This window comes from Zosterops lateralis (genome assembly GCF_965231275.1).
Source record: "Zosterops lateralis genome assembly, chromosome: 4".
Lineage (NCBI taxonomy): Eukaryota > Metazoa > Chordata > Aves > Passeriformes > Zosteropidae > Zosterops > Zosterops lateralis.
In genome coordinates, this window is record NC_139765.1 from 5,564,677 (window position 1) to 5,592,554 (window position 27,878).

The window sequence follows — 27,878 nt, forward strand, 5'->3', positions numbered from 1 at the left end:
GTGGGCACCCACCCACTCCTGTTTCTACTTAGAGCAAGTGCTCAGCTCCTACTATTTGTGAGCCAGGCTATGAAAGGAGTTAAATCCTCACTCCCCAGGGAGTTAGAAACCACAATCCCTGTGTAGATGTGGCCCTTTGTGTGTTGTTCCCATAGAAAATGCCATGTGGAAAGAGTGTGTAAATGTGGTGTCCATCATACCCCCATCAGGGTGTTGTCTCGCCAGCTGCTTATCCTAAAATATTTGGAGATTTGCTGCAAAAGTGGTGCTGTGCTCTTCCTGTGCACCACCAAAGCAGAGCCCAGAGCAACTCTGTCCATTTGTTCCCTCCTGGTGGATGTTTCTGGCACGTGGCAAAGCGACACCTTCAAGGCTGAAAGAGTTTCTCCCAGTCCAGGGGTTTGGGATAATAAATAAGGTTTAGCAGGGCTAAACCTTATGTTGGGCTACAATCAGGGCTAACTGTAACCTGGTTAGTAGTAACTGGAAATATCCATTTTGGACATTAGTGGTCAGAAACCTATGAAAATCAGCTTAAATCTCAAAAAATGTTTAGGATCGTGGCCACACTGCTCCAGTCCCTCACCTCAGAGGAGGATAGCTCTGCTTGCTCTACAGAGCAGGAATTTATCTCACCTTCAGCTGCTGTGCTCCATGGGGATTTATTGGGGCAATTAAAATGACTTATCCATAAGTCTCAGTCTATGATTTGCACCTTTTCACGCTGTTTTCCCATCAAAGTCAGGTTTCACACCTTTCTGACTCTCAGTTTAACACTAGTGACCATCAAATCTAAGCAGTCACTTCTATTTCAGAATTTTCTCCCAATGAGATTGGTTTGAGTTTTGCCAGTTGGAACTTAATGATATCAAGTGCTTTGGAATGATAGTTGGGTGACCTTCTCATCTGTATTTCACAAATTAATGACTTTTCTCTCTAAAAATGAGGCTTGTTCAGCTGTGCATCAAGTTCCAAGAGTTCAGTCGCATGATTTTGAAAACTTGAGCTTGATAACACAGTGGAAAAAGTTCTGTAGTCCTGATTTCTGCTGAAGGAGGGGAAATAGGACTAAATTACTGCCTTGGTTTGATTCCATCTCTGACTTCTTTAATTTTTTCTATTTAAGCCTGTTTAAACAGTGCCTGAACCATCTCATATGGATTAGCCTAATAAAAAAAAAAAATCCCTCAAGTGTATATATGAAGTTTCACATCATTTATTTCTAGGGGATATTTTCAAGTTTTTATCTTAATTGCTACACAAGGGAGGTAGGCTAACCCCTGGGCCTTAAACTGTGATTCTTTTCTGGTTATTAAAAAAAAAAAAAAGAAACAAAAAACCAACAGTTGTAGGGGCTGACAAGTATTTCTCCATCAATTCTTTGCTGTTTGCATGCAAAATGTCATCTCTGTTCTACACACCAGGCACAGGAGCTCAGCTGGGGCCCTGAATGTCAAGCTGAGAGCTGTTTTTTCACCATAATAAAGGTCCTGCAGGCTAAACTGCTGCTAGCTCATCAGTGACACTTCTGAAATCTCCTTGAAGGGCTGACAAAAATGTAAAGATCTCTCCTCAGCAGTGCTGCTGATGGTTTACCACAAAGGTGGTTCGTCAGTCGTGCTCACCCTGCTGTGCCTCCTCTGTGTTTGCATGTGTAAGTGTATTTATGGGGACATCTGCATGGATATACACAGATAAATGAAATGTGGGCATAGAGGCAGGACAGACACCTGTTTGTGGATGTATTTGATCTTCTTCTGGGACTTGAAGTGGAAAGAGAAAGAAAGCTTATTTTAAAAGCCTGTGGCTGTGGCATCTTCACCTGATCAGAAGCTCTCAGGCATGGGGTGGGATTATTGGAGCAAGAGATGGACTTGATGATGCTGATGGGTCTCTCCCAACTCAGCATATTCTATGGTTATATGACAAGCACTGTTTTCCCCAAAGAATAATTATAAAAATGAATTGGTGTGCTAATTCTTACAACACAGTCCCTGCTTGTTTAGCCTTTATTTCCTTCAGTTTGAAATAATCCACTGGAAACTTTCCACTTTTTAAAGACTTTGTCTGTAAACTGTGGCACCCAAGTAGGTGATCAAGCCAACACTTCCTTTTCCCCAGCCAAACACACGGGGAAGAGGCAGCAGATTTTGTTTTCAGTAGACTCTTGCTGGAAAGCTTTTCTAGGATTATCATCACATTTCAAGGATGATGTCCATATAGAACATAGATTTCCCAACAATACAGCTTCCAGCAATAAAATTTTGCTTCCTTTAGTTCACTTATTTTGAATGAATACAGGAGTCCATGGGGAAGGAGTCAGTCCTTAAAGAAAATACTCATTCTTATAATTACCATGGTCCTGCTTCCTCTCTACCCTGCCAAGATTCACCATAATGAAGAGGTGTGGTCATTAATAGCCTGCCAAGTGGCACAATCAATGTTCTGCAATTGCAAGATTCTCTAGGTGAAGTGATACAGCTGAGTTATAAAATGTTCCATTCTGTGTTTGAATACCACTACAGGAAGACACAAGTGTACTGAGAGGATGTGTTGGGCTCATTTTTATTTACTTTTTTTTTAGGACACTTTGATTTTTCTTTCCTTCAAAGTGCTTTTTAAAGGACTTAATTTCTGTGCAATAGAGCTCATGGGCAAACACTGAGTAAATGCAAAATAAGGAATGTACTCATGGTTCTAAAAACATTTCACGTTCTTCAAACTGCTACCAGTTGTGTGCATTGACAGTAATCCTGTCTAATCCCTTCCACATGTATTATCTTTGTACACCTGCTTTCATTGTCTCACTTATCAGTTTTGAATACTTAGAACCACAATTTGCAGGAAGGCAAAGCAGCAGAACAAAGAATCCATGCACTCACAGCTTACTACTCTGCAGTTTTTCATTGTAAAGATAAAACACAGTTGTAGATTTCGCTGCTTGGAGTCAACATCTTCCATTAAGACATTTTTCCTCTCTCCTGCCCTCCCCAGCTGATGTCTGTCTGTGTTTGTGTTCCTTGGCAGGCTGACTGAAGCACACAGAACAGCTGTGAAAGTCATCAGGAGGATGCAGTATTTTGTGGCCAGGAGGAAATTTCAGGTGAGCAGCAGGATTAATCACAAGTGCATCTCGTGAGCTCGTATGACAACAAAGGGTTACTCAGAGTGGACTTGTCTTGGTGAACATGGTTGTAAAAAGTCACAAGGTATTTTTGATGTTCTTGGGCTCGCACCTTTTGTGGATTTTTTAATGGTGTGGATAAAATGATCAATGATCCATGGATGTAGTATGCTGCAAACCTCTGACTTTGTGAAGTCAGCATCATTATTTTTTACTTCTCTTTCTTTACTGTGCTTATTTTCAGGGTTCTGTTTGTTTAACTATACTGACCAATACTTACCCATCCACTAGCAGAAGTGAAGAAAACACTGGTGTTGGGGTGAAAAAAAACCCTGTCAGGGTGTCTGCAACAATATTGATCATATCAAGAATGTTATCAATCATCTGATCAAATTAGGGAATGTTCAGTCCTGTGCTGTGTATGGCTGACAGATCAATAGCCCTCACTGATGAGTACTGTGGAGGCAAAGTTGCTTTCACAGGTGTGACCCACATTTCCAAAAGTATTTCCAAGAAAGGGACCTCATAGGCCATATTTTATAAAATTGTGGAGCATCTGCCTTCTAGAAATTTGCTGTCTTTATGAAGTGTTCAGTTAATTTTCTCAATCAGGTTACAAAGTACTCAGACATAATGTTCTGCATTGAAAATGCTCTTTCATTTTGCCTGTTTAGTGAGACTTATTATGATAAAAGTTGTTTGGAATGTGATATCATCATTCTCATCATCCATGGGCTGGAAATGCCGCAGAAATGAAAAATTAATTTCTGGACTGATTTTCAAAGCCCTCATTATTTCCATCTCAAGGTCCATGCTTTTTTTTGTCCGAGAGGATCCACAGCAGGTTAATGGCCTTTCATAATCCTTTTGAAGAGGTTTTAAAAAAATAAATCAAAAAGCTACATGTCAGGGAAGTTTGATTAGAGCTGAGCACTTAAATGCAAAGGATAGAAGTCTGAGATAAGATCCCAGCACTCAGAAGACTCTAAATAAGGGAAGATAAAACATCTTGTATATTTCCTAATCTCATGTAAATGTGTATCTTCAGATAATCCTACCTTTTGAAAGAAGACTAGGGGAAGTCAGTTTGTTAAACTCAGCAAAAAAACAGGAGAGCAGGATTTTATTGTAAATATACCAGAGAGATAAACACTATGGGAAATTAAAAAAAAAAAAAAATAGAGAAATAGAGACACCACTTCTGTAAAATAAAATCAGTTTATACAGTTTATAAATGAGATTAAAAATTGAGATATTTCAAACCACCAGAAACCTAATTTTCTGGAGCTGTCAGCCAGTAGTAGTCATGCCAAGCCTTAAAAACTGAATTTCATCAATCTATGGAGAGAATTCTGTGAGTCAGTGACAGGGAAGAAGAAGAAGGAATACTCTTTTGTTTCTTCCTTTCTTGGGGCCATGAAATACAGTTTATAGGAACTCCCCATGCAAATTGGATTTTGGAAGTTCAAAGCTGGGTAAAATTGTTTAGTTTTGCATGCTAAATGTGGAATACTGAGCTCAAAGGACCAGGATTTGGGATTATGAACAGAATGCAAGTCAAAGGAGTTGTTCAAGTGCTGCATTTACCACACTCCTCTGGAAGCCCATTACCTCCTGGCTTCAGTTGTGTCGTTCTAGCACTTCCTAATAAAAACATGACAGGAGATTGTGCCAAAGTTTGGCAGGACATGAGATGCCCAGACCTAAAGCTTTATGGAAAAAGAAGAGGGGGAGATGGTGAAAGCTGGGGGGATATTTTTACTCAGCTTCAGAGAGGACTCAGGCAGATTGCAGTGTCCAGCACTTTTTTACAACTGTAGGATTCAGAGCTGATGGCTTGGTAAAAGGGATAACAGAGCACTTCTTTTGAGGGGGAAAAGAAATTTCACTGGGAATGAGTAGAATTAATTATGCACATAGTAGCCCATGGGGGAGAGGGGAGGGGAACACTCCCCAGCACATCCAGGCTCTGCGCCATGCATGGTGTTTATATAGAGAGTGTCCAAAGGAAAGGACACGGGATTTAGCCAAAATGGTCTCCAGGCACCCCCACTAGTCCATCTAAAGAGTGATACTGGCACTGCTTCTCGGGGTGAAGACAATAGGCTGTTTTTCTGGCCAGAAATAGTGATGTGTCAGCGTCTGCAAAATGTGGAGCTGGGGAAGGGGGAGAGAAAAAAAATACCAACCAAAAACCAAACGATAAGCTGAAAGCTGAAACCTCCCTCCCCTGCAAAGTCTCTGCTCCCAAATGTACTCAAATGCACACACACACACACCTCCAAAGCTACAACTCTTCTGAAAGTATTGGTGCAGGTAAGTGCTGAGTGCAGGGAAGGCATTTTGTCACGAAGAGCTCTTGCTTCTTCGTTCAATTTCACAGGATTTGTTTCCATTCCAGTTCCACACTTTCATTTGAAATTTCTAGGATTGTGTGGCTGCCTTCCAAGCATGACTCCAGCACATACTGGAGGTGTTCAATGCATGTGTGCAGTGGTGCATGCTAATGGCTCTGGCTGAGGCTGTGACAGAGTGCAAACAGACAACAAGATGACTAATGAGCTGTTTTCAGTAATTTCCAATTACTAGATTTGCAGTTTACCTTTGCTTTTTTCTCTTCCCTTTTTTTCTTGAGTCAGAGCCAAAAAGGGAGACATCTTGCCCCGCATTTCCCATAAGGGTTCTCAAAATTCTCGTCTTTCCAACAGGCCATGATTTGAGTTTATACCTCCACACACACATTGATTTTACTTGCTAAAATTTCACCGTGCTGCACTTTTTATAACCACAGCACTTTATGCAAATTCTCTAGACTTGTTACAAAATTTGGCCACAGTAATTGCAACAAGAAACTGAAGCTTGGCAGAAGCATCTGAATTCTCATTAGGATGGGAATATAGCTGGGCAGGTGGCAGTTTTTTTACTCTCCTACTTTTTTTTAATCTGTCCTTTTTTATTTGAATTGGGTTTTTTTTAATGATCTCGAAGGTATCACAAAAGACAAAGGAGCACAAACAAAACCCACGTGCGGCAATCTCCTGGCTTATGCAGAGCATCTGTCCTCCCTGTTCCTCAAGAAGCAATATTTCTGTCACCAGACATCTTTGGTCTTCAGAGACATTCAATTCTGGGTCCAAGTGTTCTGAGTTGGGCCAATCCCTGGGGTTCAGTCCCCTGACATTATGATTAACACATGGCTTTGGAATGAGCCAGGAGATACCGCACATGGGAGTCCCAGATAAATTATCCATCTCGGGTTCGTGTTTTCCCAAATACACTGTGAAGGGCTAATATTTTGCTCAGTATGGAGTAACTTGAAGACATGACTCTAACTGACAGTAATGAGAATCTCTTGGCTCCATCTCCACAACAAATATTCACTCCCACAATGCCTGCATTTTTTTTTTTTTTTTAATTTGTTACAACAACTGTTGCAAAATGGTGGGCAAATAGGCAGATTAAAAAATATTTAATGAGGGCTTGTCTGAAATAGAAATCCTGTTCGGGCAATGCTCACCTTTCAATGTGCTTTCCTTTCCCAGCAAGCTCGGAAGCCGTACGACGTCCGTGACGTGATCGAGCAGTACTCCCAAGGACACCTCAACATGATGGTTCGCATAAAAGAACTTCAAAGAAGGTGGGCCCTCTGTCTACCTCATGAAATATCTGATTTCTCTAGTGCCAGCTGGCTTTAGGAGAGATGTGTACTTAATGAACAGTAATTGTCCAAAATTGCAAGCACAACGGGGAGCACAATATCTGGAGGATTTAACTTGGAGCCATTTTTAACCCTTTTTATGACCGAGTTTACAATTACCCTTTATTCTCCTCTCCTTTTTCTCCAAGTGGAATTAAAAGAAATGAAGGTGCATGCTGTGAAGTTTATAGTGTGATCCAAGCTTTTCTGTCCTCTTCTTAGGAGAGGAAAACTTTTCAAATAATGATCTACCTTTCTGTTCCCACTCAGTGGTTCTCCCCAACTGAGAGAAATCTGTTTCACTTGTGCTGCACTATCTGGAAATTTTCCCTGCCCACATTCCTCCATGCACATGCTTTCTCCAAGTTTGGGGTTTGCAGCTGAAATATTTTGCCACAAAACTATTCTCTTCTGTTTCAGCACAAAGTGCTTTTCTCTTTACAAATTAATGCTGTGGACTGGGACACCAGAATGAACTCCCTTGGCCCTTAAATGAAATGAAAAAAAAAAAAATCCTATTGAATGGAATCTACTGTGTCAACATATATAGATATTAAATCCGCCTGCATGAGGCTCTAGGAATAGTTGTAAATGTTATTAAGAAGTCACTCTGTTTGTATAGTCTTTGTTATTAAATTACATAGGACACAGGAGAACTATGTTTTAGTTACAACTTGAAAGTCTGAGAAATATTAGTACTCAGGAAAATAACAATAATAATATGGTTTGATTTTGGAGGAAAAAGCTCTTAAAGAGCTAAACTGCTGACTGTGTGTGCAGAAAGTCCTGCTAGTTTCATGTTTTTGCTTGTTTTGGTTTGGGTTTAGAGCTACTGTAAATTCTCATGTAAATTATGCTCCCGTGCTTAGCAACAGAGTTTAAGTTGCTTGGTAATTGCTCTGCTGGTAATTTTCTGTTTGCTTCTCAGGTTGGACCAATCCTTGGGAAAGCCAGGTCTTTTCCTCCCAGGTATGGTGACTGCATTTTATGCAAAATTATTATCTTCATAACTTTGGGAAAATACCCTTGGCTACAGTAATGTGGATTTATAATCCAGCCAATTATATGTAATGTAATTGTGAATATAATTTTGTTAATAAGCCCTGGAATGCCTGTCTAAAGATAAATACATTTCATTCAGGTGGTAGTGGAGTAAATGGAAATAAAGAATAAATGTTTAAATGTGTATTGGAAGATATGAGATGGAAATATCCTGAGGGAAATTCTTCTACAAAAATAGGCTTTCTAAATCTTTTGGGTTGGGATTACAATATATGCTGATTCCACTTAAAAAGGTTCCTTCCTTCCTGAACTCATGTCCCATATCCCCAAGTGACTTGGAGCACAACTGAGGGTGGCAAATTTCAGAGTCTCTAAAAAAATGGCATGTTGTCAGTGGTTAATATTATCAGAACAAGGAATATCATTCAAAACACATTTTCAACATCTAATTGCTGCAGAAGGCTCAGCAGTACAATCCTTTTTCCCTGTAGCTGGTTTTGGACCACAGGAAAAGAATCTGTCAGCTTGAATACTTCTATAAATATTTATGTATGGGAATTCATTCCACAATGTGCAAGCGAAATTTATGGAAAAAATGTCCCTTACCTCCAAGAATGTATCATTTTATTTCAAGTATAGCATTACCAAACTGGAACTGCAATTTGTGCTTGAAAAGACTAGAAGCACTTTTTTATCAAGCAGTTTCTGGTTTCAGAGGAGGTGAATAATTAGAAGCTGGTTGTGAAATAATGTTCTGAGAGGTTCAAGAAGCTGAAGATGTTCAGGAAGTTTGGTCTCACCAAATCTTGAGTCAAAAAGGCCATGGAAACCACTGGGAGGGTCTTTAGGTGGGCCTGTGGCTTTGAACAAGTGTTGGAAAGAATCTGAAGTACCAAGGAACTGACTGGAAAAGGTGGAATTGTGGTTAGGGGTGCAGAAGCTGATGAGCTCATGTAGGGGGTTACAAGACCAAAACCAGGAGTTATTTGATCCAGTAGTTATTTTATCTAAGCCCTCCACAAATCCAAAAATAAGATAAGTGGTTCCAGAGAAATGGTCTGCAGAACTAAGCCTAGGGTTAGTTTGCAATTACTCCTGGTGTTATCCAACCCTCCTTTATTCCCAAGATTTTCTCAGTGGTGAAGAGTGAAGAGTGGGTGTAATATTTGTCTGTTTGGGGTGAAAATAGACTTTTGCACTGTCCTTCTCTAGAAGAAGGCTTATCCCTGAGTTTCCCTCAGAATGCATGGCTTATTCTACATTTTTGATGTAAAAACTTTTCCAGGCATTGCTAAAATCCTTATTTTTAACAATATGGGTGTTTTCCCCAGACTGTTATTTTTGTACTGATGACAAGCAAAGAAGAAATGACAATGCAAAGCAAATTAAACTGCCAAGGAGAAAAACATGAAAAGAATTTTTCTTTCCAGCTCCTTTTATTTTTTTTCCCTGTTTTATTATACTCCCATTCAAAGAATCTTAAGGTCTGATTCCAAGCCCGTTGAAATGAACGGGAATCTTTCCAGTGACCTCAGTGGGGTTTGGATCAGTTTTTCTTATTGAAATCCTGTTGTGGACTTTGATAATATTATATAAAAGTAATTGCAGCCTGTCTATAGTATTATTACCTTTCAAAAGTGAGTGATGTCATGAATGACCCAGAATTCGAATTCACTGGAAGCAATTTTTGTTATTTTTCAAGTTAGTTTCTCTGAGATAAAAAAGCCCTAAAAGCTGTGTTAAAACAAGATAAGGATACGAGAAGAGAATAAAAGCCATGCTGGGTCAGAGCAGTCCTGACTCCGACGGAGCCAAGAGCAAGGTGCTTTGGGAAATGTGTAAAAAAAGCCTCCAACCTTCCTGTCAGCTTTCAGGCCATTGCACTTCAGAGGCTTCCTGACAAGGTTGCAGTGTACTTAGTGTCCAGAATGGATTGTCCTCAACCAACTAATTATTCCTTAAAACTCAAAACATCTGCCTTGTTTTGTTCAAAAAATTCTCGTAATTCCACCTTCACACGTGCATTTTGTGAAGAATTCTCCCTTTTTGCTTGTTTTGGTTCTTGGCATCTCCTCCCTTTCTTTGAAACTCCTACAAGCAGGAGTGGATTTAAAAACATTAATATAATGAATCAATTTTCCAAGGACCTGGACCCTACTTTTATGAGTTTATTCAGGAGATTCTGTCTGAGTCTTATTGGAAGCCTGTCCCAATGTTCCAGGGGACATAATTTTGTCAGGTGAAACAGATTCCTGTCATAATAAACATATGCCTTAATAATGGAGAGTGTTAATGTAGAGGCAAAGAGCATATTAATTGAATTTATGGAATCATCAAAGTAGACACACACAATGATACAAATAAAGAGTGTCATACTTGGCCTTCACTACACACACTGCTTTTGAATGCATTTTTTGAGACTTACTATAGCTTTTCAGGGGCAAAGGTGAAGAATAAAGGTAATAAAGGTGAAGGGCCAAGGTAAAACAAAAGATCCAGTGCTTGGGTTCAGAAAAGTTCACAAAAAAGCTGATGTTTATCTGCAGTTTATCTGAACCTCTTGGTTCTGTGTGACATGGGTGGGAATGCCTGAAGAAAAGGGCTTTCTTGCAAAATTTTGACAGTTCCATTTTTTGCTTTTTTTTTTTTTTTTCCATTAAGTGCCACCCAAGCTTTCTGATACTTTTTCCTTCCCATCTGTTAAGAAGAAATTGGGTCACTGTATCTTTTAAAGCATAATAAATATGGTCAGCTTTAATTTTTAAAGTCAATTAATATTTGAAATGAGAAATGCCCATATTTCTGCAGGAACTGATTTATCCCGTCCCTCCTAGAGATGAAAATATTGTGGCAGTTTACTTTTTAGGCTGTCCAAAGGAAATCACAAGTGCCTGATCCAGGACTATGCCTTACCTTTTTATAATTTCTTCTACCAATCAGCTGTAAAAGGCTCTGAGGGACAAGAAAAGAGAGTAAAAATCAAAGAAGGACTCTTGCTCTATAAAGCAGAGTAGTTTCCAGCTTTTACTATTTTCAGACCATCTCTCTGCAATTCATTCACTGTCCTAAAGATCTTCTTCAAAACTTTCCCCTAACCAAAGGAAAAATATTGATTTTCCTTGAAGTTGGGTATATTCTGATGAGATGGAGTGCACTAACTGTATTAAAAAAATAAGATTAAGGTACCATTCCTCCTTTGATTTGTTTTCTTCCTCCTGCTCACATCATTGTCTGTTATTTATATCATGTGCTTCCATCTGGGGAGAGAGTTATCATCTCTTAACTGGTGTGAAGCAAAACTAAAACTTTGGGGTTTTTTGGTGGATTTTTGTTTGGGTTTTTTTTTTTCCAAGAGGTATATCTTGTTCACTAGGAAAATAGATGGGCCAGCTTTGTGGGAAATACTAGGAAATGAATACAGAATTGTGTTGTTTTGAAAGTAGAATAGTATGTGTACTCAGGAAGGCAAAGGCTTCCAGGGAAGAAATGTCCATATTCATAAATATATATTATTATTATTATTATTATTATTATTATTATTATTATTAATCTATGTTAACAACTATTCAGTCTCTTGAATTAAAATGCCTACTGTTTATTAACTAGTGCTTTCTCTGAATCAAACCTAAGTATGGAAAATAATGGGTTTGTATCATACTAACCAGGTGATACAAGATGGTTTTGATTATTTTTTTTTTATTTCCGAGTTTAAATTTTCCCATATATATTTTCATCGAGTTATAAGTAATTGGGCTTCCTTTCATCATGATCATTCCATGTATAATTGTCTCTGAGACTTTCCTATAAGTGTTACAGGATTGCTTTAGCTGATCTGTTTTAGTGCAGCCCAACACAAAGAATAAAAACTCAATTCTAAAAGAAAGTTATTTTGGATTACAAAGCAAAGACTGGAGAAATTTAGACATTTCAGATTTATAGTTGGCCATGCAATCTTTTCAACTCTGTAAGAACAAACTTTTTCAACTCTGTAAAAACAAACAATCTAATGATGTAGGAAATCTAAAATCATCTATCTAGGAAAGACTTGAGAGAGAATCATGAACATGAGATAGAAATCACCCATAGGGGAACAACTTTATCTGAACTTGTGCCCTCCCTCCTTACTCCAGAGTTTGGTGGATTATGCACACACCACATTTCTTTTTAAAGATGGTCTCTATTAGGAGGAAATGCTTGTAAATTAGGGCTGGATACTGTTCCCTATGGAGGCTGATAAGAAACTGGGGAAGACCACAGCATTTTGTGATTTTTGCATGCCAGCAAAGGGGTGCATGAGACACATCTCCCTCCATGTGCATCCTTCCTTCCCTTTCTGGTTTTCCACATCTTAGAGCAGTGCCGCATCCCACATAACACCTTCTTACTGCTTATATGCTCCCTATTTTCTTTTATGTTCCACACAGCTTTCAGGAATAACTTAAATAGGAAACATTATTAACTTGGTTTGGGATGTCTTGGTGACTATCTGAAGGATGGAATTAGAGCTGGTGAGGAAATGATTATTTTATTATTTAAAAAAAGAAAAAGCTTTTTGAAGTGTTTCTTCAGGTTTACGGGATTTTTGGAGTTAGACCTAAACAAAAACACTGCTTTCCCACTACTGTTCAAACCACATCCCAATTTAGAAATCCTTAAAATCATACTTTTTTTCTGATATATACTTTGAAAGACATGTCTACAGATTTACTAACTAGAAAGTAGACGTCAGAGCCAATTATTTCATTTTAGGCACAGATGAACACAGAGATAAACTTGAGCCCCAGCCACTTATGTTTTAAGAAGTTTCTGGGGTTGTGAACGACGAATAGTACACATGTATGAGCCAAGCTGTGTCATTTATTGCCTGTCCCACATTTTCTTTCCTGACTTTGTTTGCTCTTGCAGGTTCTCTGGGGAAACACTTCTCTTTTCTAAGCCTGCAAAGAGCTGCCAAAGGTGCAGGACCTTTTAAATATTCTGGGTGGTGTGTGGAGGAGAAGGAAAGCACTGAATGCTCTTGCCAGCACTGCTTTTGCTAGTCTTCCTCTGGGGTTGTGGTGCGTGCAGCACAAGTTACCTCGAAGTGAACTTTGCTGCAAACAGATCACTAAACACATCCCATTTGCAAATATAAATGGTAAATCAACTCGACTCCCTGAGAAATGCAGGAACGTGATGAGCACACGCAGGCACTCGCCGTGAACTCTGACGCAGTGTAAATTTATCTCTCAGCCTACCTTCCTTCATATCTCAGCCTTGTTCATGCCTTAAGCAAAATTGACTTAGCTTTAAAAACCAGACCTTAGTCACTCATGAAAATGGAGCAATGTATTAAAAAATCCAGGAGTAATTACTCCAAGTATTGGAAATGCATTTTAGTAGAGAAAACCATCCAACTTCCATTGGCATCAGCTTGTAACTTATTTCACTATTGGGCTGTGTTTTTTTCACTTGTGAATGTTGTCTTCCAACTCAGAATATGTGTGGGTTTGTGCTTCATTCCCTGTGTAATAACACCCTCAAACTATGGCATTCCTTAGCAATACATCCTGGACAGAAAGGATAGACCCCATTTCCCACAGTTTTCACTCTTGGCTCCCAATCCCACCTTTTGCAGCGGAATGTGCATCTGGGCTTTACTAACTAGGCCTCATAAAGAGCAGGAGGGGAAATGAGGATGCAAGAGCTTTTTCCAGGGTCACTCCTTTGCAGAGAGGTGATGAATGGGATGGATGGATGGATGGATGGATGGAGATGGATGGATGGATGGATGGATGGATGGATGGATGGATGGATGGATGGATGGATGGATTTTTAGACAGATGGATTAATCTCTGCCACTCCAGCCCTTGAATCCTTGGATAGTGCTGTCTCCTAGACCTGCAACCTCAGTTGAAAACTATTCTGATTTCTTTATGTGTAGCAAGTTTACCTTGCTCAGGCCAGTGATATTCAAGACTGGAGGTGTGCCCAGGTACCCTGCCCATTCCATCTAACTACATGCTGTTCACTGAGATAATTAAACAAAACAATGTTATTCCAGACATTTCTTCACATCCATAGTCTACCTCTACCAAGGTCCAAGTTGTCCTTTAGACTAACTTAATCTTGTCAGTCTGACAAACTAATTCCCTTCTCTCCAGCCACTCTCTTTCACTTCTGTTTCATTCTCTCTTGTTATGGTCATGTATTTTATGCTCCCTACTATTACCAGCTTTTTTTTTTTTTCTTTAAATACCAGAGATATAATTCATAGTTTGAATTTATTCTCCACCTAATGAATGTCCCATTTTTGTTCTTCCTTCTTTAGAAAAAGGGGTAGACAAAGGATACTACAGTATAGGAGCCAGACTGATCCGGCTGGAGGATAAGGTAAGTGCATGAAAGCTTGCTTTTTTTTTTTCTGAGCAATGATATCTGATCTAGAGACCTGCAAGATAGTATCTTGGCATGATTTACTTTAGAATTACAAGGCTCCATAATAATGAATAATATCCTAATTTTTGTGAGGGAGTTGATGAAGTATCATGTGCATGTTGTTCAGCATTAACCATTTACCTGCTATGCAGTCTTGGTTCTTGATTGTAAAAGGAAGCGTGTAAAACATGTTTTCATGTTGAAGTCAAAGCACACACCTTGTATGCAAGTGCTGTGAACTGGCTGGTGTTTGTCACACAAAAACTGGTGAATTAAACAGAAATGTTGGTGTCAGGAGTCTTTGGGAATAGCAACAGTTGAGATCTGAGTTACAAATCCTGAGATTCTTTAATGTTTACTGCATTTTTTTCCCCTGTGCAGTTACCTTTGCACATTTTCTGCCCCTCCCTCACTGTCTTCTCTCCAGGAATATGTTAATCTTTGTTATTAATTAGAATTACTTAGCAGTGTGCCCAAAGGCCAAAGTTTCAGTAAGGCTCTGAAATTGTCTTAGACCTCTTCCAAACATCCTCCAGAGCTTTTTCCACTCAGTTGATAAGAAAAATACGTGTTTGCTCAAAACTCAAACTCTATTTCTCCAACAATGTTTTAGTCAGCTCTCTTACCTACCTCTAAAAGTTGGTGTCCCTCCAGCAGGGTACTTTGAGTGGGCAGGAGCAGCACATTGGCTTTGCTGAGGGGTGTGATGTTGCAGAGGCAAAAATCGATTTGAATTTGGTGTATCCACTGCTATTGGTATCCTTGTCTCACTCAAATTTGTCATGCAAATTCCCTTTTCACTTTTTTTCTGAGGAAGTGAGGCAAGAAGGGAAGAGGAAGGAAACTTCTCATAACTCTTAAGAACTGTGTATCTTGCCAAAGTGGAGAAATTGAAATTAAACTAATACAATCGCTTGCCTAATTTTTAATGATCATTGCTGGGACAACAATAGAAATATGTGACACTGCACTGTCAAAGGACAGATTTTCTTTGTTTTTTTAGCTTTCTTGCACAGTGTCAGAGAATTGGCCTCACAAATAAAGACATTATCTGAGCTAACTTTTAAAGTGGATTGGTCCCTTGTGCTGCCACAGCTGTGCAAAGTGAAAATGGCTTTCATTCAGATTGCCTTACTCACTTTGAAAGAGATAAATTGCTCTCTGTAGTAAATTCATACCACAGCTTCATTCAGACTTCTTGAATGTGCATACAAAGAGAAACCCCCAATACAGATTGAAAATTTAGCAATAAAAATATATCTGTGATAGCAGTTGGAGTGCTTTGAGTGAGAAATACTGCTGGTATTGTAAATACCTCTGGAAGCAGCAGTTCATGGTCTCCTGACTGCTCCATATTTATGAAGAAGAGAGGTGAGAAAATTTTTAGTGTGCCTGGCCTTGGTCCAGCTTTGACACAATGTGCTGTGGATTTGATCAATTTTATTTCAAAGCCTGACTTAGAGTGCTGTAGAGGCATCTTGGTGTAAGAGGGATATTACAGGAGATGAAGGAAATGCTGCAGTGACTGATCTCTGTTGCAGATACCTGCTTGTGTTCTGCCTTTAATTTAGGTGTGATCTAAATAAAGTCAGGGCAAGCTCAAGCCATTAGTGGGCAAGACCAAGCTGCTCTTTTGTTTGAAGAATTAAACTTCAAATTTTGCATGACAACTGGTGATTTTACTCTCTCTCTACTTACTGTTGTGGAGAAAACACATAGAAAAGAATAAAAATGTGTCAAAATGTTTTCATAAGATGCATCGATCATCGCAGCTTCCTTTTTGTTCTCAGACCAAACTGCAAATGTAAAATAAATGCCAGACTCAGAGAGAACCCAGGGCATTTGATCTTTTAGTACAAATTATTATTCTTTCAGGTGTACAAAGCCCCAGTCTCATATTCCTGCTAAGAAAGTAGATGTCGTGCAGAAAAAGGGCAAATATTTGTTGTGTTTGTTTGAGGTTTTGGTGGCATAAGTTTGGGGGTTTTGGTTTGTTTGGGGTTCTTTTTGTATTTGGATCTTTTTGGCACATCAGGCTAAAACACATATGTTTACATAATGAATACAAAGTCAGGCTTCCCAGCTATCTCTGTTTTACTGGGACAATAGAAACTACTGCATCCTGCTGTCAAACTGCTTCCCCTGGATTATTTTCCCACGTCCCATGGGCTCTCCTGCTCCAACAGTTCACTGTGTAGTAGCTGCTGTGTGCCCAAATGTGAAACAATATTGGAATCAGGAAGGACAAGCTGGGTTTCAACCTCTGAGGAGAATAAATGGAGCAAAGACTTGTCTGACACGAGGCTCCAGCTGGTGGTGAAAAATGACCTCCCCTTTAGAAGTAGGAAACCTTTGGGATCAACCTCTTCCCCCTGGAGAAATTATTTTAACATTCAGTCACCCAGTCCAGTGATGGCAGCCTCCCAAAAGAGTGACACATCTGATAAAAGGACACATTTTTTGGACAAAGGCCAGTTGGTGCAGACAGATAAAAATACAGAGTGGATTTAAGAATTTTATCTGCCTAAATGAGCTGTGTCAATGAGCAATGAGCACACCTCTGGTCCAGACTGACTTTCCCCACCAACATTTTGCAGTGGATTTGTTTTAGCTGTCTCTCCAGAAGGGACTCAGAGTGTAATAAACCCACTGAGAGCTCTGTGTTGTTCTACATAAAGCCATAACTACTCTTTTTTTGCAAAGTGAGGGAGAGAGAAGCACACATTTCTGATGGTTAAAATGAACTCCATTCCCTGGAGAGGTTTGCTTTTATTCCAGTTAAAACATGGCATTTGCTGTACAGAAAGGGCAGAGGCACAGGTCTCTGAAGGGGTTGCTTGGTGATAGGTAGAAGCTGTGGGGCAAAAATGTTTCAAAAGATACAAAGATAACAGGCTTCCATTCATGTGGCATGAGAGCACTGCCTGCAGCCTCTCTTTTGTGACCAAACAGGCTCCTTCTGGAAGTTTGAAGTAACAGGAAAGAGGTAAGAACCAATTTGTGGAGGATGAAGCACCACGCAACTCCAGCAGAAAGCAGAAAAAAAAAAATCTGCTCCTTTTTGCCTTTAAGCATTGCAAAGCTGACTAGAAAAAGTCAAAATGCATGGTGGCAGCTCTCAGGCAAAAAAAAAAAAAAAAAAATCCAAACCTCTTTTTGGCAACACTGTTCAAGGTTGCACTCCTCTCACTGACATGGCACATTGCATAATGTGAGTTTGCCTGGAACACTTTTCAACCTGTTTTTCCTTGAGTAGGGCATAAAATTCTTATTTTGTTGTGGCCCATGTAATAACCTAGTGTGGTTCTTTTCACAAAAAAATAAAAAACAACCCACTGAGATGTTTGGAGAAAGAATGGGGCTTCCTTCCCAACACGTGATGTGTGCCATTTGGCCGACCCCTCCTTCAGTTCCATGGCAGGGTTTAATTTTATATTGTGGTATGTAGCCATTGACAGATCCTTTTGAAATGTATTAAGAGGAAGATCGGTTCCAAGATGATGTTCTAGAGCTGGCGTTAGTTTCTTTTCAAAATTGTAAACTAATGCTTCTTTAGGATGAAATGAGTATTCTTTCTTTTCCTTTTCTTTTCAAAATTAGAAACAAAAATCGTGGTGTGGTGTGTCAAACTGCACGGCAACCTATAAATAAAAACAGGAGAGAAAAGAATCTGCAAATGAAAGGTTAGAAAGGACAGCTGTGTTGTCTTTGAAAAAGAAATCTATTAGGTATTTTTATAATTATATGGCAGTCTTTTTTATGTGGTATTTACAGTTATGATTTACGTCCATATTACCATAACTATTTCCATACTTATAGACAACATGTGATAATGCTGAGAGCCAAAAGCAACCATTTGGTAGCATTTAAAAAATGCAGGAACACTAAGAGAAAACAGGGCAGTAAAGCAGAGCCCTTCTGAGTTTTATCCATCTGAGTAATGCAAGCCAGGACAAAAATGTCATCCAACATAAACAAATGTAGAGGTTGGATTGTGGTGGTAAACTCTCTCTTTACCAATTTAAACACTCATTTTTGAGTTGGGAGCTAAAAAGATGGGCTTAGAGAAGAGTGGTAACAATGGAGGGATGGATGTTGGTGAATCTGATTCCTGCTGTGATTACATCAGGAGTCATTAAATAGTAAATTATTTATCATGGCAGGGCCTGCAAGCTCCACCAGTGTGAAGGGCTGCTAAGAATTTCCATTCTAAACCCCTAATTTGTGAGTGGGGTGATGGGCAACTGAAATGCATTAAAAAAAAAAAAAAAAAAAAAAAAAAAAAAAGGAACAATAAAGAAAAACAAAAGCTGAAAATTGGTGCATGATTGCATGATGAGTCAGTTGCAATATGAGCATGCTACACTTTTGAGGCTTAAAGAATATGTGTGAAATAAACCCCTTTGTTAACAAAACCATGTTTTGGCACCAAAGTGTTTGTGGGTTGTTTGCCCCCTTGTTGCTGCTTAAAGATGGAGTCATTCCATAACGGAAAGCTTTCAGCAGGCTGCTTGCAAATGGGTGTTGTGTGGATTTTCTTAGGTCAAAACCTTATCTCATTTACTCTGGAGCAGTCCAGCATAAATCCATTGACTCCGTGCCATGAGCATGATGTCATTAGAGTTTTATTTTTAATCCACTGCTGAATTAAAACAAAACAAAACTAACAAAAAAAAAAAAAAAAAAAAACACAAAAGCTCTGATGCCTCAAGCCAAATTGTGCTTCCATTTATGCCAGTGAAGCTACTCAGGATTTATGCAGGTGTAAATGGCAACAAATTTCTCAAATGGCTTTAACAAGATTCCAGCTCCTGTGTTCACATCGTGCTCATCAAGAGTGAATTGACAGAGATGAGATGAAAGCAGAAACAGAGACTCAAACATTTTAGAATGAATCTGAGTGAAATCGTGTTTTTCACCTGTTATGACTAAGGGAATCTTTGTGGTATGCTGGGTATTGTAGAACTGAAATTGTGTTCTTGTACTGAAAAATCGAGATGGGCTTTCAATCTACAAACCAAGTAATGAAAATTTCACTGCTTAGATCTCAGCCACACATCTTTTCTATCTGCTGCTGACTCCTCAGTGCAGAGAGGAACTATTTCAAGTTCTGACTTCTTCTGACTGTCTGGGATGGGTTTATGCTTCTCAGATAAGCCTTGTTTAATACAGTTGAGAGGGAAAGGCTGGGTTTGAGCTGCGTGGTTTTGATGGTAATTTCTGGAGGATCAGGCAAAAAGAAGAGCTAACTCTGATACCCTTTCAAGTAAGAGAAGAGACAGATCATATATTCTGAGGCATAATGGAAAGAATCCTCCCTCAATGCTTCCCTTATGTTTTTTTGTTGTGGAGCTTTATCATATGTGGTACTTGGTAGCACCCTCCTATTAATAAGGTACTACACCACTTTCCATTACAGAGCTCTATTTTCAGTTCCTTCCATCTTTGCCAAACTCCAGCCATCTGGGCCGAAATTCTCAGAGGCAGATGTCTGCCTCGGGCTGAGATCCTTTGGAAAATTTATATGTCAGAATGGGTCATCCCTTCTATATCACAGCAACCTGACCCACTGTGAGGATTCTCCCAAAAGTAAACATAAAAAAAGCATTGATGGAAAACACTTGAGCTTCTTCTCAATTTGAGCAAGAGAATTGGACAGAAATGGAATATTATCTGCCAGTCTCAGGTCCCAGAGGCCTGATCCAAAACGTTGTGAACTCATCAGGGAGCTTTCACATGGATCAGGCCCTGATTTTTAATGGGTGAGGGAACAGAGAGTTTCGCACAGTGAACGTTTGCCAGGACGCAATTCACCGCCATAAATCAAACGCTAAATCATTCCAAAGCCCAGTAAATGAGCATGCAGATGGCAGTGTCTGCTCCCCAGGGGTTGCACTGACTGGGATCCAGCCCCAGCAGTTTGATCTCATTTAGAGCAGACTCAAGGATTGCTCTGATCAGGAGCTTGGTGCAGTTCTTGCTGCTCCTCTGCTCTCTTAGCTGAAACTTGGCTAGTGGGACCAAACCCCCCTATCCATCCCTGCCCAGGACACCTTGGGGCGTGCAGGGCAAGGGGGTTCACATCCAGATGTGGCAGAGCAGCTGGAATCAGCTGGCTTCAAACCTTCCCTGTGGTAAGGAAAACAGAGAGTCACTTGCAGAAGAGGAACAAGTGCTCCTGGAGAGGAGCACATGTGAGCACCAAGGGAGAGAGAAACACCAGAGTGAGTTAGGGCTGCTGGGAAATACCACAGACTCTGGAAGGGAGCTGTTAGAACATTGGGAATCTGATCCATATTGATGCACCCAGCTGTTTAACCTGCAGGGAAAAGGTCCTGGAAATAGCAGTGCTGATGGAAAAGGTTGTGGATGAGGGGCCTGCCCGTGTCTTCCTGTTCTCCACCAAAACCTTCCCAGCATCACAACTGCCTTTAACCTACTCAGAGAAAAGGGTCCTGAGCTTGGAGATGGTGATTTTCTGTAGGTTTTAGAGAAAATCAGTGCCTGGTCAGAGGATAAACACTCTGGAAATCCCCCTGCTCCCAGAACAGACTGCAGTGTGAGTGTGGCTCTTCTCAAGTGCCAGAAAGTCCAGCCACAAATGGAGAGGAGTCACAGATCTACTGGTTCTGTTGCTTATGATGCAATAAAGTAATTTATTTACTATTTTTGGGTGGAAAAAAATTATTTTTGAGATTTTTACCTTTTTTTTGTATAAAAAACTCACATCCTCCCATTAAGAGCTTTGACCTGAATGTCCAAAAAATAACAGAAATCAGATCACATCTAAGTATGTTGCTTCTGCTTTTTGTAATTTTTAATGGGTTATTAGAAATAAACATAATGTTCTAAATGATCTTGTTTGCCAAATCAAAATGCCTTTAATTAGGAATGTGAAAATGGAGTATTTTAACAATCCTCTTAAAATTAAAAAAAAGTGTAAATCCATTAAGCCTGCCTTTTCTTATGAGCAGTGTTTTAAAAAATTGTTATTTTCTGATGGAAAATAAGTCATTTGAACATTTTCTGCAACCCCCAGTTGTTGCAGATGCTAAACAATTTAATTTAAAAAGATTTTTTCAAAACTAATTTTTGTAGCTGTTCTTTGTTGGTTATGCCTATGCACTGCAAGTGCTGCCCTTCCTACAGACAGGTTGAGAATATTTGTTTGGAATGTTTCTCCATCTGAAAACGACAATTTGTTTCCAATGGAACAGTTTTTTTTGAGAAAGTGTCACGTTCATGTGTTTTAAATCATGCACCGAAGGAAAGTGTTTCCAGTTTTCCACTTCAGAACAGCTTTCTGAAAATGAGAATTGGGGTGAAATACTCTCAATTTTCTGAACATTTCATTTGAACAAGTTTAATCCATTTGTATGATTGAATTAAAGATGTTCCAGCACCATGAAGAATTCACAGAGAACACAGATAAACTTTCTTACAGGAAAAACATTGATTTTCCTCTAGTATTCCTTACCTCAGAATTACTGTCGGAATTACCTCAGAATTACCACGTTTTTCAGATCAGTAATTCATAGGGCAATTTTAATGCTATTTGAATACCATGTAATATTGACTTCTAATTCCTCTTGATCAGGGAAAGTACACTGAAAAAAAAAATCCCCAGATTTATGTTATTCAAATAGTTCCCAGACTAACAGTTGGATTTCTATTTCACTCAAGAATTGTGGTGCTGAGTCAGGGCAAGTTTAATCCTGGAGCTGTTCATCCACTGATGGCAGTAGAGGGATGGACTAATTCAAGCCTAATTTGCTCTAACTGGTCTCTGGGTGTTTGCAATGGATTATGTGTAAGAGGCAATATGAAGAGCAGTGCTGTACAAGGCAAGTTACAGGATGACAGAACTCTGTAAAAGAAAAGAAAAATAAAAACCAGAAAAAACTCACCAAGACACTGCAGTAATATGACAACATTGATGTGTTGATTGTATCTAGGGAAGAGAACTTTCACTGAAAAGAAAAATTATATAAAGGACTTCATATAAAGGCTTATGAGGTGAGGGAGAGAAAAACTGAAAAACTCTTTTTTTTCCCCTATATTTACCAACAGTTTGTCCTTTTCAATGCATGATTCTGAATTTATGGAGCAGGAAAAAAGCAAGCAGGTCAATAGCACATACTTCTACAGCATAACTACTTTTCCTACTAGTAAATAGTGTAGATAAATTAAAATCATATTTTTCCTGTGGAGAAGTTTGGGTGTTCTGGGGTGTTTGAATAAAGCACATGTTAGCCAATATGTCTGTTATACACTGCAGTCCTTTGAGACTTGGAGGAGTAGGTTTGAGCATGAGAAGGAGAGATGGTGCAGAGTACCTCAGATCCCTTCTGATCGTGTGAGGACAGTGCTTAGTTTATTACAGGCTTCACCCTCAAGTTTGGTATTTTTATGCAGTGTCAGCATTAAACTAAATATTACTAAATCACTGAGCACTTTACCCAGGGGGTTGCTCATGGCATTGTATTTGAAGAACTGTGCTTTTCTTCATTATGAGTTTTCATTAAGTTTTTCCCAGGCTAAAATGCCTATAAAGTAAACTCTGTGCTGTCACATCAGGCCAGAGCCAGCACTCTGAGTTCTGTGGGTGTGATGCCATAAAGTGCCTTGGGAGCACAGGGTGGTTCAGCTTGCAGGGCACCTCAGGAGGTGGTGTGGTCACTGCAGCATCCACCATCCCTGCTGTGGGCCCGGCACACTGCTCCAGGAGTGCTGGGCAAGCTGCAGATGGACAAAAAGACACTACAGATGTGCTGACAGGCTGTCACAGCATCACAGAGTCATTTAGCTTGGAAAAAAACCTCCAGGATTATTGAGCCTAACCTGTGCCAGATCCTCACCTTGTCACCAGCCCAGAGCACTCAATGCCCCATACAGGCCTTCTGGGACAACTCCAAGGATGGGGATTCCACCACCTCCTTGGGCAGCCCCTCCAAGGCTTGACCACCCTTTCCATGAAGAAATTCACCCTGATGTCCAATCTGAACCTCCCCTGGCACAATCTGAGCTGTTTCCTCTTCTCCTATCCCTTGTTTTTCTGGGAGCAGAGCCTGATCCCCACCTGGCTGCATCCTCCTGTCAGGTATCAGTGGATAGAGATAAGATCTCCCCTTCTTGCTCTGGTTTAGGAAGTATCATCAAGGACCAAACTCAGGTCTGTATTTGTCTCTGAGACCTGCATCCCACAGTTAAATGGCACATGTGGAACATAGCCTCAGTGGGCCTCAGCGTTTTCAAAACCTGACAACCAGAAATACTGAAAATTCAGTCACATTTTCTCTTCTGAAAAATGCTAACAAAAATAGGAGGCTATAACTGACTTAAAAAAAGCTGTTTCTCAAAAGGTGAAGGATACAGCAAGGCACATAAAGCAACTTTAACAGGTGTGGGATACAGCCAAAACAATATAATGTGCAATGTGGGATAGTACAGGGCTGGGCTGTTGCTGCCAGGTCAGGTTAAGTGTCTGACCAGATCTCCATCTGGATCCAGGATCTGGCTCACGCAGCTGCCTTTCCTCTTCAGGAGCAGAGATTGCAGAGATTATCAGCAATATTATCACAAGTCTCCTACTACCCTGCGTGTTTCTTAGGGCTTCCGTATTTGGAGTCATGCAGTTATGGGATGTTGAGGAAATTCCCCAGTCAGACCATTCCCGGGATTCTCTGGCAGGGGCACTCCCAAGGTCAGAGACTTTCTGGGACTGAAGGCCCTTCCTTGGCTCCAGTGACTGATGGGTCCCTGCCTGGCTCCCCACACACCCCACTCACATCACACCAGCTTTGCCAGGCAGAGCTGGCAGAGCCCCAGATGTCTCATCCCATAAAGCCATTTATTCCTGGGGCAGTAACACAGACACAGCCCCAGCTGGTGCCTCCAAGGAGGGACCCCAGCAAAGGCAGCCCTGGGATTTTATCCCATCACAGTCTCCAGTGGCCAGTCTCGCTCTTCCTCCCGAGTCTTTGGCTCCTGTCCCCATCTCCATGTCCATCCACCTCGCTGGCATCACTCATTTTCATCTCCCTTGTTGTCCAAAAGGCCACTGCTGCTGCTGTGTCTCAGTGTCCATTCACCTGGCTGGGTGTCACTTTTGTGCCCTTTGTCATCCCAAAGGTCAGCAGTGCACCCTCTTGTCCTGGGCTCCCACCCAGAGCTCAGCCTGTACTTCAATCTGCATTTAAATCTGCATCTCAACCTGCATTTCCATCTGCAGCTTGTGAGCCCAGCTACCTGCACCAGATGTGTTCCTCAACAGTGAGAATTCTTAAAATTGCTGACTTCTAGCCCTTGCTCTGGAGATACCATGAGAAACAGAAACGCTGAGGCCTCAAAACTCCCAAAAGGAAGAGGATGAACATGAAATGCAGAGTGTGTATTTAAAATGTTAGGCTTTTTAAGGCATTTTAATTGTAGTGACCGTTAGTAGCTGTTGCAGACTCTGGTTTATATTCCCACACACTGTCCAGGGGAGGGAGAAAAAGCAGCTGAAAAGGCCAATCAGTGCTCAGAACTAGACTACCCTGACCTCTCTGTCCCCATAAACCCATTGGTACCTTCCCTGCTCTGGGGAAGTTTTGCAGCAGTCCAGGTCTCTCCCGAGCTCTGCCATCAGGACATACCCTAGGAGGCAGCAGAAGCCCACGTTCTTTCACAGCAGCTCAAAGCACATCAACATCTTTAACTCTCCTCCTCAGCCTTACCACGAGCTGCCTGTTAATGTCAGTTTTGTTACTGCCTTCCGAGGGCTGGGCAGCCTTGCACAACTTGTCCCCGTAGGTGTCTGCAGAGTTTCTGAAGCCACCAGCAAGCAGCAAGTCTTGCCTGTGACAGGCTGAGCCTGGAACTCATACCAAGACTGAGTGGGTGCCATGCAGAGAGCATTGATGCCTTTGTGCAGGGCTCAGCTTGCCTCAGGATTTGCAGCCAAAGAGGAGAAATAGCTGCTTTCTCCACTCTGCTTTCAAAGTTCTGTAGTGCCAAAGAAAGAGGATGGTCCTTGATGAGTGCCCAGGAACTGAAGCCCAGCAGTGTTTTCCCAGCACCACTTCACATACCTGAAATTCATCTGGGCAACCCAGTAAGAAAACATTTTTCGAAGGGCAGGTCTATATCCAAAGAGTATGCTCACCATAAAGCCAAATATATCAGTATGATTACCATATAAATGGGATATCCATCTTCAGAAATGAAGGGCTGGGTAGGCAAGGCCACAGCAGTGCCCTCAGGACACACATTTCTGTGCCCCCCCTTAGCTCTGACCTCTCCATTCACCCTCATCATTAAATTAGTGGGCAGCTGCCCCAGGGCAGCAGTGTCAGTGCAGCACAGGAGGGAGAGGCCAGGGCAGGAGCTGGAGCTTGGGAAATGGTGGCTTGACAGAGGAGAAGGATGGAGGTGTGAAACAAGAAGTCATTCTTGCTGGATGTGTGGAAGTAGCAAACAAATTCAATTTTCTTAGAGGATTTTGGAGCCTGAGCTCAGAATCTGCTTCAGACCAGGTGTCACTGGAGTCTGGTCTTGCAGCCTTGCATGGCTGTGCCTAAGGCAGCAATTTTTTTGTTTGTTTGTTTTTGGTGTATTGGATGTGTTAACTGGGTGTGGAGTAAACATATAGAGCTCTGACTGATATTTTGTAGTTTTTGCATCTACATCTCCTTTTTTTCTGGCTGCCTTTTACATTTTATGCATTCCAGTCTCCATTTTTTTAATGTCTAAAAAGAACTTAGATTGCTCTAGTAGCACTGAATATTGCTATTATTTCTGACTGGAGCTTTTGCTAGGTACTCTCAGCTCTCCTACTGTAACACATTCTGAACTCACTGTCCAGAGGGGAAAAACTCCAAAAGAAAACAGTGTATCTGATGTTGAGAACAAATTTATTTCTAGCCCCAGCTAGAGGGGCTGTTACTCAGGGATCACTGCAAGAGGGTCAGATCCTGCAGTCCCAATGAGTTTTACCCTGAGGTGGGATTGCAAAAATAGACTTTTGATCCTGTGGTAAAACATATCTGCTTGGGGGGTAGGATACTGAATGGTGACAGGAACTGCTGTAAAGCTAACACAACTTTAATATGTGGGGAATAGAGTACTCCATATGCTGCTGTGTGATTTCCTTCTTTGGCTTGGAAGGCAAAAACCCACTGCTTGTATTTGGAAGGCAAATTTCAATCGCCAAAATATCTTTGAATTTACTTAATTTTACTGGCTGGTTGAACAGGCTGACCATAGCTCAGACTGGAGTACAGGTTATGTCATTCAGCAGAAAACTCCCTTGTGTGAGCAGAATTTTGTTTCATTTTATTATTTTTTTCCCTCCTCTTTCTCCTCCTCCAAAACTATGCATACAAAGGGAGGTCACAAAATAAAAAAAAGCTGTAGCCAGCAAAGTTCAGGGTCTGGAATAAAAAAAAAAAAAAACTTATGTATACTTATTAGAATTTCTTGTTAATGAGGTCATTTATGTCAGGGCAGGAAATGTACAAAATAGCACAGGATAGAAAAATCTAGACACTATAAAACACACCAACAAATTTGGCACATGCATTACTCCCTTAATATGCCCCCAATGTAATCTATAGATCCCACAAGTGACCAGACTATGTTTATGTATGTAAAAACTCCTATATATGTAGCACTCATAAGAGTAGCAGTTTTACTAGTGGGAAAAGATTATTGTGGTCTTTTTATAAAGCATATAGGTTTACTTAGAGCGAGTCCTTGTAGAAGAGGGCAGGACCATGAAAAACTGTTAAAATGTCATGATTATATTAATTTCATACTTAAAGGAATACTTCACTTTAAGTTATGGCTCCAAAATTACACTGCTCATTCATGATGTTTTTAATGTATAATTGGCTGCCTTCAAAAATGTCACAGTAGGAGGAAAAAAAAAAAGTTCATTTTCCTTGGCGTGTGTGCTGTTGCTATTCCTGTGTTCATTTGGCTTGGCTCGGGGAGCCAAACGCTGCAGTCTGAAATAACTTTTTATATGTTGACATGTGCATTTAACTAGAATAAGCAGGCAGAGTGGACCAAGTTGGATTCAGGAAGGAACAAAATAGATCTTGTGTTGCACTTTTTAATGTGTCAGCCTCAGTGTCTGATTCTTCCTCATTTCGTCATTGTCACGGCACACGTGGACCACAAAGACCAGGCCAGGGAACAGCAAGAAGGAAGGATGGAAAATATAATCTCTTGAAGGAAAAGCTGGGAAAGGAATACTATTAACCTGTTGAAATTTATTTAGCGAAATTTGTTCAGCCTGTTGTTTCCCACAGCAAATAGATCTTTGCTGCTTTGTTGACTGTCCCTCAGTGTGGCCAGAGGAGAGACCTCTCCAGTCCCACACATACTGAGCTGGATTCTTGAACCCTCACCTCGTGTTCACCCCCCTGGGCTGAGTTTTGATCTTTTTCTAGAGTTGGTTTGAGCTCCAGGTACTGAATTTGGTCTGATCTCTCAATCAGACCACTGACATCTGTGTTTGACAGCAAGCCCCAGGAGAAAGGTCATGATGCTGCTCTGAGGGTGGGATGTGGTGCTGTGTGGCCGTGCAGCACCTTCCCCCAGGTCCTGTGTGCTCCCCACTTCCCCCAGCACACAGCTGGGCTGCAGGAACCT

General features: G+C 40.6%; 1 protein-coding gene across 1 annotated transcript in view; it reads left to right on the top strand.

Moving 5' to 3' along the window:
* The window catches only part of LOC310908498 (potassium voltage-gated channel subfamily KQT member 1-like), a 410,512-nt gene that overhangs the window by 220,738 nt on the left and 161,896 nt on the right, over positions 1–27,878 (top strand). Inside the window, exons 13-16 of the mRNA XM_083859598.1 lie at positions 3,028–3,103; positions 6,667–6,761; positions 7,750–7,790; positions 14,134–14,195. Coding sequence (XP_083715724.1) covers positions 3,028–3,103; positions 6,667–6,761; positions 7,750–7,790; positions 14,134–14,195 — 274 coding nt within the window. The remainder of the gene's footprint in view (positions 1–3,027; positions 3,104–6,666; positions 6,762–7,749; positions 7,791–14,133; positions 14,196–27,878) is intronic.